This window comes from Crocuta crocuta, unplaced genomic scaffold, assembly GCF_008692635.1.
Source record: "Crocuta crocuta isolate KB4526 unplaced genomic scaffold, BGI_CrCroc_1.0 scaffold48, whole genome shotgun sequence".
NCBI lineage: Eukaryota > Metazoa > Chordata > Mammalia > Carnivora > Hyaenidae > Crocuta > Crocuta crocuta.
Genome location: NW_027533089.1, coordinates 15,099,685 through 15,112,228, shown reverse-complemented (window position 1 = coordinate 15,112,228; position 12,544 = coordinate 15,099,685). Strand labels below are relative to the sequence as shown.

Below are 12,544 nucleotides of genomic sequence, written 5' to 3'. Positions count from 1 at the left end.
TTCAGTGAACCTCCCAATTAAAATAGTGGAGCTTGGTGGAAACATGATTATTTATCAACTCAGGATCTTCAGGCTCTAAGATCCTATGTGGTTCTTTAGCCTCTTTTGATCTCTCCTAGTAATTTGAATACAGTAACTTAAAAGCACTTGTTTTTTAAACGAATGCCAGATACTCATTTAATTGGCTCTCCCTGTCCAATTAGTGTCCTGTGCCAATCTTGAAATTTCACCCCTTCTGTTCATCTGTATGTGGTAGCACCTCCTTGCGCTATTTTTTCCACTGTCCATGACTGGCTTCATCTTCCTCTTCACTTCCTCTGTTCTGAAGTAGCCACAGCCGCTGGGGGTTAGTGCCACACTAGCCAGGTCTTGCACGATCACAATGATGGTTCTTCCCATTACTCTAAATGATCAAAAGTAGAGCACAGTCTGTTTGCCAAGACTTCTCATATTTTAATTAACCAACTTGCCTAGGGTTTATGCTCTTCATGGCTATACAAATATACTTAATTTAAAATAGGACAGGATACAAAGATGCTAGTAAAACTTAATAACCAATCTCTATTAAAAATATGCTACATGTATTTTCTGGTAGAGCTGTCTTTACAGACTTCCAAATATTCCTAAAATGGCTTAATTCTTGATTTTTTTTCCTAAAGTTTCTTGATTAAAATAATTTATCCTGAGATTAAGCTGACATAAGATTTTGATGAATGTTGTTCTGAGTGAACCACCAAATAGAGGGTCAAGCAACAAAAATCTTATTTAAAAAATGTTTTTTGTGAGAGAGTGTGAACACACATGGCAGGGGAAACCGAATCCCAAGCAGGCTCCAGGCTCAGCACAGAGCCTCTTGCGGGGTGGGGCCTGAACTCCCAAACCATGAGAGGAGGACCTGAGCCACTGAAGTGCCCCAAGAAAAATAATTTTTAATAGCGCATAAAATTTCTGGATTTTGAGAAGATATTAAAAATGTGTTTATAGATGAAAGCACTTCTGAGACATAAAGAATTGTAAGACAAGTATAAAGCAACATTACCCACAATAAAAAGTTATGAGTTTCAAACAGTGTAGCCATTTTAATATTTTGATAAAAAAGGGAGGGACTTCTATGAAAAAAAGAAACATGAAAAAACAAATCAGAATCGCAAATTCTCATTGATTTCTGAAACTTTATTTATATTTTGGTCTTAAAAATGGTCATTTCTTAATTGACTTCTGTAAGAAGGTAAAGCACAAAAATTTGCTAAATATCAGATCCACACAAATCCTCATGAAGGTTTCCTATGTAGTCTTCATTAATGCAAATCTTTGTGAATGTTTCATTCTTACTGTAGATCTTGAACCTGTTTTACAATAATGAAGCCATGAAGTTTTAATGCAACACATTCATTATAAACTCTAACATTTCTATTAAAAGGAAAGCTGGGTAATACAAAAATATGAAAGACTCTGAGAAGCAAGCAATCTGCTGAGGCTCAGTATATCTTATTTGCTTTGCAGTTTTTTTTGCATTTCAGAGAGCACACAGCACATGCACGAGGCACAGTAATCCTCTCCCTTATTAACTTCCCTGATTTAAAAATTTGTTGTTTGTAGAACTGGACCAATTATTAAACTATCATTTGCCTGATTAACCACAGGTCTATTACAAAGCATTTTGTTAGTGGTGTCAACAACTCTAGGAGAGTGGAGTTTTATTAAAAATGGGCTTCGTTAAGCCTGCCAGCTCCTGAGGTAACACGGGCTGTGCGGCCACTACACTGCTAATTAGATGTTTAATGCCTCATGGAAAAAGACTGAAGGAAGCAAAACTAAAATATTCTCTAGGTACTGTAATATTTCATTTGCTAAAGTAACAAAGGATAGGACAAGAGTTAAGCAAGATTTATATGCGTTCCAATTTTTCACTCAGGAATTCTTCTACACTGTCTGTGTTCCACTTGAGGATGCTTAGTTCTTCAGCAATGTTCCCGTTGTCGTCCAAAAGCTTTAAAACAGGGTCTGAACCACGAACATACTACAAAAACAGAAGGAGATCATTATTAGCTGCTTAGAGGAGGCTTCTCAGCCTCAACCAAAACCCAAACCAATTCAATCCAGCTTCGCCCAATAAAACTAAGGCTTGTAAATAGGACGTCACAAGAGCCCTTACATGGGATTTCAAAAAAAGAGAAAACTACATTTACCTCTAAAAAGAAAAACCCCTGTTGGCAGAAAGATCATTTGAGATTTAAGGTTCTTAAATGTAACAAGTATTTACTGCATACACAATACACTTAACTCCAGCTGAGGTTAAAACCTAGAGGAGGCAGACAAGTTCCAAATGAGAATGATTCTAAGTAGGCTGTGCACACAAATTATCAGAATTCTGTACTGGGTTTTAAATTTTAAGAAGTCCAATGACTTTTTAAAAAAATTGTGATTAGTTTATAATTAGGCTGGATTCTGAAACTTCAGACCCGCTAGTTGATTTTAATATTTTGAGAGAACAGAGAAATTATAATTCTGACTAAATGTGATCAACACGATCAACAAAATGATCCCAATTCATTACAAACTCAATCTTCACTGCTAAATTAAGCAGAACTACGTAACTAAAATGTAGCAGTGATGATGAAAGCAGCTCTTAGACTTTCTTTCAGCAATTTATGTTTTAGTGTTCTAGGCTGTGAGCTCTAGAGCTGGAGACAAGCTCTGATGTGATTACCAACATTTGGTACAGTCTCAACCCATTTGTGTAGTTTAGAAATATAGGCCGTCTATGTTAATGAATCAAGAACAACACGTAACCATTTTTGGTTAGATTATCTACAAGTTATTTTAAAAGATTTAACTATTCAAAAACTCACCTTAGTTTACAGAAGATAAAGATTTATGTAGAAGGTTGTTGTAAAAATCCTCAGCAAAGGATTAAATCTAACAATGCATAAAGGAATCATATGCTCTGGCCAATTTGGATTTATTCCAGACATACAAGCCTGGCTCAACATTTGAGAATCAATTAATGTAATATATCACCCCCAATAGGCTAAAAAGGAAAAATACATTGGTAGATGCAGAAAAAGGCCTCCAATCACATGCTTCAACATGGATGAACCTTGGGGCCATTATGCTAAATGAAGTAAGTCAGCCATGAAAGGACAAATATTGCATGATTCAATTCCTATAAAGTAGTGAAAATCACAAAGTAGAAGGGGGGTTAGCCAAGGGGTGGGAGGAGGAGAGAGGAATTCGTGGTTTATGGGTATAGAGTTTATTTTGCCAGATGAAAAAATTCTAGAGATCTGTTGCACAACAATGTGAGTATACTTTACTGAACTGTTTTTTATAAATAGTTAAGATGGTAAATTTAATGTTATGTATTTATCACAAACTTTTAAAGAGTAGGCTAAAGATAAACAGATATACTAAAGAAGATAAACTGATGGCAAATAAGCTTATGAAAAATGCTCAGTTAGGGAATTGCAAATTAAAACGATGATACAGTACTGTGCACTTATTAGAGTGGCTAAAATGCAAAGCACTGACAATACTTAATGCTTGTGAGGATGAGGAGTCCCAGAAACTCTCATCATAACTAGTGGGAATGTAACATGATACAGCCACTTTAGAAGACAGTTGGGAATTTCTTATAAAGTTAAACAGACTTACTATATGACCCAGCAACTGTGTTTCTAGGTAATTACCAAAAATTGGAAGTGACCAAGATGTCCTTCCATTGGTGAATATAAGAACAAATGTTGGAATATAAGATTCCAACCATATGACATTCTGAAAAAGGTGACACTACAGAGATGGGAAGATCAGTGGTCACCAGGGGCCTGGGCCAGGGGCAGGGAGGAGGTATGAAGAGGCAGAGCACAGGAGAGTTTTAGGGCAATGAAACAATTCTGTAGGATACTGTAATGGTACATACATGGTACTATATATATTTGGCAAAACTCTTAGAACTACACTACAGAAAAAATAAACCCTAGTGCAAACTACAGAATTTATTAATACTGTATCAATATTGGTTCATCAATTGTACCACATAAATGTAAGATGTTAATAAGGGAAATGGGGGTAAGGTGTGAATAGGGAGGGACTGTATACAGACAGGAGCAGTGTATTTTTGGATCAGTTTTTCTGTAAACCTAAAATTGCTGTAAGATATTACAAAAGCTATTCAAATATTTTAATTCAAAAAAAAAATACTGGAAAAAAAAAGACTCCATTAAAATCCTCTTACCTTGATTTGTAGTCCTCTGAATAGTTTGGGTTTATCACTCCTGACAAAAGCTTAAGAAAGAAAAAGATTCAAATTGGTCACTTCCAATCTAGTTACAAACATTAATACAAAAAGCACAAATATACTCAATAAAACATTAGATCTCTACAAAAAAACTAAGGAAATTAAAACCTGTAAATAAGTGGAAAGGCATATTATTCAATGGGAAGAATAAATATTTTAAGATGCTATTCCAAACTAGTCAAAATCCCAAATTCTAACAGAATTCTGAGGTCTTAACAAAATGGCAGTAAAGCTCTGTGATAAAAGTGTAAGAAGTCAGGGTAGTTTAGAAAAAGTGAAATATGGGAGGAGAATCTGTTCCATTGCTAAAATACTATGTGACACTGATAAAGAATAGTAAAACAGATGACAAAATCTAGAGTGATTCAAGTCAGAGAGGGAAGGAGAGAAAGGGTGTGTGTGTGTGTGTCAGGGGTGCGTGTATGAATTATTCAGAACCTCGGAGGGGTGCCTCCCACTCCTGATTTTGTCTCCAGTCATAATCTCATGGTTTGTGACATGGAGCCCTGCTTGGGACTCTCCCTCTGGCCCTTCCCTGCTTGTGTGCTTGTGCTCTGTCTGAAAATAAATAAACTTAAAAACAGCAACAAACCAAAAAAAAAAAAAAAAAAAAAAAAAAAAAAAAAAAAACCAAAACACTGGAGAAAACTGTCAAACTATTTGGGGAAAAAAGTGGATATAGGCACCTGTTTTTCTATCTTATATCTAATATAAGGTATAAAAATATAGAATATAAATTATATATGTATATATAAAGCTAAATCTACATGGATTAACATTTTCAATTCATTCAACAGATATTTATTGCATCTCTAACGGTATGCCAGACAGCAGAGATAAAGCTATACAAAACTTGATTCCTGCTCTTATGGAGCTTATAGTTCGGTGAGGAAGAAAGATGCTAAACAAGTAATCACGCTAATAATTTCAGCTGTGAGAAGTAGGAGAGGTTTAGAATGCTGCCATAGTATTTAACATAGACAACTTGAATATCGAATATAAAATTCCTTTCCTAATCATGACCAGATATGCCTCTATAAAAATGAGAACTTCAGGATAGCTAAACACCACTAGAAACAAAATTAAAATGGATATACCTAGGAAAATAATGCCTAGCATGTAATGTAGGAAAGAGTTCTTAATAAGAAATGCATAATAAGTGGAGAAATGGACTGGGGACAGGAGCTTGTCACATACGAATGGTCAATAAACATTTGAAGTAACAGTTCAACCTCACTGAAAATCAAATGTCAAAACAATGAAGTACCTACCTCATTCAGAGTGACAAGTTAAAAATATTTAGTGTTAGAGAGGGGGTGGAGAGGATTTTTCTGGGGGTTAGTTGTGGAAGAAATATAAATGGACACATATTTCCTGAGAAGTACTTAGGAAAATGAACCCGCAGTCCTAAAATGTACATATTCTTTAAATCTGGAAGTCCCTTTCCAGGTAGTTCTTTATCCTGAGGAAATAATTATATACAGTAATGCAAAGATCTACAATATATAAGGTCCTGCTAACCAAGTCTAGAAATTTGGGGAAAAAAAAAAACTCTAAACTTCTAAAACTACAGGTTAAATAAATTAACATGGACTACACTATAGAATGCATCCAATCATTAAAAATTAGTGATATCGAAGCAAACTCATATTTGGAAATAAAGCCAGAAGCAGTATACAAAATCTTAAAAAAAAAAAAATTAAACCAGCAAATATAAAATACCTGGCACAATATACAGAACAGTTTTTAAAAAAGATGTTAACTATTATTTAACAGGGGTTATATCTAGAGTACAGGGTTTGAGAAGTTTTAAATGAATGCTTTTCCTTTTTGGGTTCTATATTTTATCAATTTTTTAGTAATGATGTTATATTGTCCAAGTTAAATTTAGAACACACTTTTCTAAAATACAAGTGAGATGTCTCATTTAGATAATTGATAGTTCTTGGGGCGCCTGGGTGGCTCAGTCGGTTGGGCATCTAACTTTGGCTCAGGTCATGATCTCACAGTTCGTGGGTTTGAGCCCTGAATCCGGCTCTGTGCTGACAGCTAGCTCAGAGCCTGGAGCCTGCTTCAAAGTCTGTGTGTCTCTCTCTCAGAAATAAATAAAACATTAAAAAAAATTTTAGATACTTGATAGTTCTTAAATTCGATATACATGCCTTTGAAAACATTTTTTAAACTTAGAATTAACTAGCAATAACTAGCACTATACACATTTCATTTCTTATATACCTGCGTTTAGGACACTCAAACAAAGAGTGATAAGTAGTTTTTAACGTTAGGAACTTGTCAGAAAGACTCAGGTGTATTTCCCCTACAAAATTTAGTTTAAATAAAATTGTTAGTCTGCTTATTAGAATTTCTTCTCTATTAACTTCATCCTTTAGGATTTGTCCAAATATTATGCAGACTCCCGAATCCCCAAACAAAATAATCTCATGATCTCCTGTTGCATTTTACACCATCCCTTTGGCAAAGGCTGTATGTACACCTGTGCGAAATACTGTAGCTCCATGTGTTCTCTACCGCATAAGAAACCTCTCCAGGAAAAAGGACTATTTTTTTGTTTTAAAGGTTTTTTTCTTTTTTAGTTCATTTATTTGAGAAACAGTGTGAGTAGGGGAGGGACAGAGAGAATCTCAAGTAGGCTCCCCCATCAGCATAGAGCCAATGCAGGGCTTGATCCCACAAACCATGACATTGTGACCTGAGCGGAAATTAAGAGTTGGACACTTACCTGAATGAGCCACTCAGGTGCCTGGGGAAAAGGACTCTTCTTATTTATTTTTTGTATCCATTTAATAGAGCCTAGCACATTTAATAATGTTCATTCACTAGATTTTACTTGGCTGAAATAAATGAAGAAATTTAAATTTAATGTCACTAATGACTATTTTCATTAGTTCTTTGTTCTTTGCTAAGCAGAGGTCTATAAGGCTTCCTAATTTTGAATGCGGGCATTATCTGTTAAATACTCTGGAGTAGCAAGTCACATTTTAGAAGCTGTGAATTAATCTTTTCACAGATACGTGAGTACATTTTTTAAAAAAATGTTTTATTTATTTCTAGGAGAGAGCGAGAGAGAGACAGCGTGAGGAGGGGAGCGTCAGAGAGAGAGGGAGTCACAGACTGAAACAGGCTCCAGGCTCTGAGCTGGCAGTCAGCACAGAGCCCGACGCGGGGCCTGAACCCACGAACTGTGAGATCGTGACCTAAGCGAAAGTCGGACGCTTAACCGACTGAGCCACCCAGGCGCCCCGATACGTGAGTACTTTTATGTACACATGGGGTATGTGACAGTTCAAGAGACTTGCAGAACTCTTATAATTCACTCTTCAGAGTTTATAAACAAAAAAATCTTTGTTTAAAAAAGATAAAATTGGGGATGATGGGAATGAATAGTCTTGAAGTTAAAGAAAAATGTTTGAATTAATGTATTTTCAAAATAAACAAGTAAAAATATAAACGAAAAAAGACCATATACTTGGCTAGATATAATGATATACCTTTGATCACATCACATGTAGTCATACAATGTACTGGTTTTAAGACGTGATTTGATTCTAAGGGCATATAGCAAGTATGGTTAAGACTTGTGCTATCACATGAAATAATAAGGAATGACAATTTGATGTTTTCCTGTTGACAAAAATAACTATTTGAATCAGAATGTATTCTAAGCAAAAACGTCACCATCATATCTAGAAACAACAATGCTAGGAGAACAGCCAACGACAACAAACAGTAGAACTGAATTCTCAGCTTTGCTCAGGACAAGTTCTGGGCACCTAAAAGAGTATATTCTGAAATAAAGGAAATTTACTATTGTATGCAAAACATCTGGAGTGTAGAATTAGTGGGTTCTCCCAACAAGACAATTTAAAAACACTTAAAAATATTCAAAGAGCAACTTAAATAGTTGCAAGAATTTGAGGAGACTGAAGGTACAATAATAAAGACAAGAGAAACTAAAAATATGACTTTTTAAAAAATGTTTTGTTTAGGGGCGCCCGGATGGCTTAGTCGGTTAAGTGTCTGACTTTCGCTTAGGTCATGATCTCGCGGTTTGTGGGTTCGAGCCGCGCGTCGGGCTCTGTGCTGACTGCCAGCTCAGAGCCTGGAGGCTGTTTCAGAGTCTGTGACTCCCTCTCTCTCTGACCCTCCCCTGCTCGTGCTGGCTGTCTCTCTCTCTGTCTCTCTCACTCGCTCTCTCTCCTAGAAATAAATAAAACATTAAAAAAAATGTTTTATTTCAGAGAGACAGAGCGAGAGAGAAAGCAAGAGAGAGAGACAGACAGCCAGCATGAGCAGGGGAGGGTCAGAGAGAGAGGGAGTCACAGACTCTGAAACAGGCTCCAGGCTCTGAGCTGGCTGTCAGCACAGAGCCCGACGTGGGGCTCGAACCCATGAACCGCGAGAACACGACCTGAGCCCAAGTCAGACGCTTCACTGACTGAGCCACCCAGGCGCTCCTAAAAATATGACTTCTTAGTCCAGAATGATAAAGTCAGAAAAAGAATGTTTGAAGACTATGAATTCATTAGGAATACATTAGCCAAAGTAAACACAGGCTTTTCGCCCAAATTCCATTTGTCAAAAGTAGGGACACCCTTGAATTAGATAAGTTTCATAAATCCATTCATTCACTAAATAAATATTTGAACTCCTCTTAATACGAGGAGCAGTATTAGATAGATTCTGGGCATATTAATGACCAAAAAATTAAAATTCTGAGCTTTAAGTAAGGAGTTCCTGGTTTGGTAGAGGCAAAAGACCAGTAAACCAAATAAATACATTATGATGTTAAATAATAGAAACTGCAGAAGATAAAGGAGTGAAAAATTCTGTCCAGAGGTCATACAAAAACAATGTTGGACCTAAGGTTTGCCACACAGCTGAGAAGGGGCCCAAGTCTGGAGGAACATGCAACGTGTGCAAGGATTTAAGAGGTCAGAGTTCAGAGAACTGCAAAGAACTAGAGATAAAAACTAGAAAAACTAGAAAAGAGAAAGCAATGGGTCTTCTATGATGCTACTGAGTTTGACAGTTATTCTATGTGTGATGGGGAGCTATAAAATCTTTTAAGCAAGAGAGCCACAGAAATCGAATATTTAATGGAAAAGGTCTTTTTGATAGTTGTGTAGAAGACACAATAGAAGAAAGAAAAGGGAACCGTGATACCTAGACCAGATAGCAAGTAACTAATCCTTCTGGAGAAGGATGCCAAAGGCTTGATTAAAATCCTAGGGAAGTCCAAGAGAGTGAGATTTGAAAGTTCTTAAGGAGAAGAGGAGACAATTTGGTAAGTAACTGTATATAAAGTGTGAAAGAAGTGAAAGGTTAATCATGATTTTGCTTGGGATATTGCCATTTGCGGAAAGAGGACCGAACATGGTATACTTTCAGAAGAGGATTCAGTTTTTGGACATGCTGGGTTTAAGGCCTACCAAAAACATGGGCCACAGCCTGCAGGATTGCTGGCAATGAAGAATCTCAGGATCCCCCCCACATGTACGTTCTACATTTAACAAGATCTTCATATGATTCATATGTACACAGGCTTAAAGTACCTATGAGACCACACAAACAAAAATGTCCACTTGTAGTCAGAAATGTGATTTCTGGGGCACACTGGGTGGCTCAGTTGGTTAAGCATCGAACTTTGGCTCAGGTCATGATCTCACAGCTCGTGGGTTTGAGCCCCGCATAGGGCTCTGTGCTGACAGCTCAGAACCTGAAGCCTGCTTCCAGTTCTGTTTCCCTCTCTCTCTGCCCTTCCCTGCTTCTGCTCTGTTTCTCTCTCTCAAAAATAAACAAACATTTAAAACATTAAAAAAAATGATTTCTAACAACATAAAGGTGTGACCTAAAGATACAGGAGTCATCAGGTAAATACTATAATTGGATCCGAGGGAGTAGGACATTCAAGAGTGTTTGAAAAGAAAATATAAAGTTAGATCCTGACTACAACTAATGCTTGAAAGGTGGGTGGTAGATGAGATGCCAGGAAAGGAGAATGGAAAGCCTGTTAGATATAGGAGAAACTAGGAGGTAAGAAATTCAAACAAATGAAGGGAAGACCGTTTCAAATGTTAGAGTTAAGTAAGATTTAAGAGTCAGGAGGTAAAATGATAGAAAGAGAAGCCAGAATGTCATAGGTAGAAGAATGGCAGCAAATAAACAATTTTGCATATTATGAGTCAGACTGCATCATAATTGACGTTATTGATTTAAGCTGTTTTTTAAAGATGGCTAATAAGAGTATTAGAAATACTACTAGAATATTTCTATTTCTAGAAATAGAAATTTTATTAGTAATAAGAGTATCAGAAATGCCTGATGATTAGTAACTGAAATTTATTAGCTAAAAAGAATATATGATACAAAAACAATACCTACCATTTAACATCCTCAGTACTGAAATAGTGCTTGATACACAGTAAGCACTCAATAAGGATTCATAGAAGTAGTGAATGGTTTACTTGGTATTTGTTGGCGCCACACGCATACTAAGTGATTTATGCGTGGTGCTTAATCCTCAAAACAATTTTATAAGGTAGATATTACATTACTTTAAACTTTTTCTGCCTCCAAAGGTATATTCTTATTTTTAAAAAAATTAATGTTTGAGAGAGACAGCAGAGAGAATCCCAAGCAGGCTCCACAGTTCCAGGGCAGAGCCCAACACAGGGCTGCCCAAACTCATGTACTGCGAGATCACGACCTGAGCTGAAATCAAGAGTTGGACATTCAACTGACTGAGCCACCCAGGTGTCCCTAAAGAAATATGATTTTTTTTTTTTTAATGTTTTATTTACTTCTAGGAGAGAGAGAGACAGAGTGAGCAGGGGAGGGTCAGAGAGAGAGGGAGTCACAGACTCTGAAACAGGCTCCAGGCTCTGAGCTGGAAGTCAGCACAGAGCCCGACGCGGGGCTCGAACCCACGAACTGTGAGATCATGACCCAAGCGAAAGTTGGACGCTTAACCGACTAAGCCACCCAGGCGCCCCAAGAAATATGATTCTAATATGGAACTGGCAACTATGGTCTGAGGGCCAAAGTCCAGACTGCTGCCTTAGTAAGTACAGTTTCACTGGAACAAAGCCACACTTATTCATTTAAATACTGTAGTATGGTGGCTTCCATACTACAAAACAGTTCAATAGTTGTAGCAGAGAACTTGTTGCTTGTAAAGTGAAAATTTTTATTATATAGCTTTTCATGTAAATTTTTTTTGATACCTACATATGCTTAACATTATAAGGCTTATGCTTGAGAAGGAAATATCCTTATTACTTATGCTACCACAAATGATAAAATAAATCATTAGGTCCACTCCAAAGTGACTCCTCCCCTGGGGCAGGGGAGAGATAACCCCTCACACCAGCACGCCTGTAGTGGTTGAACAGGGAGAAAGCCCTGTTTTGTGGAGTGCTTGTAGCTGTGCCAGAGAGCCTAACTGCAGACAACTAGGATGACTGCTGGCCCCACCCACTGATGAGGCCATACCAGCTACGGTGGGATCTCTAATAGCACAGGCGACAAGTCCTGTTCGGTGAGGCCACAGGAGGCAAAGTGGGTGACTTCAATCAGCTGTACGGAAGGCAATCCCAGCTCAACCATAACAGGAGGGCACATGCAGCCCACAGAGGGGACACCCAAGGAGCACCTGATTCTGATGAAAAGAATGGACTGCACTATAAGGCACCACAAGACCACTTCTACACAAGGTCACTGCTTTCAAGGCCAAAAACTGTAGTTGACTATCTAATACAAACAAATATAGAGTAAGACAAAATGAGGAGACAGAGGCATATGCCCTAAATGAAAGAACAAAACAAAAATCACAATGAAAGAGCTAAATGAAACAGATAAACAATATGCCTGATGAAGCTTTAAAGTAAACCAATGGTGATAAAAGATACTCACTGGACTTGAGTAGATGAATACAGGGAGAATTTCCACAAAGAGTAAATTTTAAAAAGAGCCCATCAGAATTAAAGAATTCAATAACTAAAATGAAAAATACACCAGAAGGAATCAACAGATAACAGAATGCAGAAGAATGGATCAGTGATCAGGAAGACAAGGTAATGGAAAAAAAAAAAATGGAAAAAAATAAAATAGTTGAAAACTTTCCTAACCTGGGGAAGGAAACATCCAGATCCAGAAAGCATGCAGAGCCTGTAACAAGATAAACCAAAGAAGTCTGCACCCAGATGCAGAATAATTAAAATATTAAAG

General features: G+C 37.1%; 1 protein-coding gene across 2 annotated transcripts in view; it reads right to left on the bottom strand.

Moving 5' to 3' along the window:
- Window positions 1-1,158: 1,158 nt before the first annotated feature.
- Window positions 1,159-12,544, bottom strand: part of SELENOF (selenoprotein F) — a 60,986-nt gene continuing 49,600 nt past the window's right edge. Inside the window, exons 4-5 of one of the 2 annotated variants that reach the window (XM_077746152.1) lie at window positions 4,235-4,284; window positions 1,159-2,020 (exon numbers count right to left, since the gene is read on the bottom strand). In XM_077746152.1, coding sequence (XP_077602278.1) covers window positions 1,889-2,020; window positions 4,235-4,284 — 182 coding nt within the window. In that variant the 3' untranslated portion in view covers window positions 1,159-1,888. The remainder of the gene's footprint in view (window positions 2,021-4,234; window positions 4,285-12,544) is intronic. The other variant, XM_077746153.1, reaches the window with a different exon arrangement.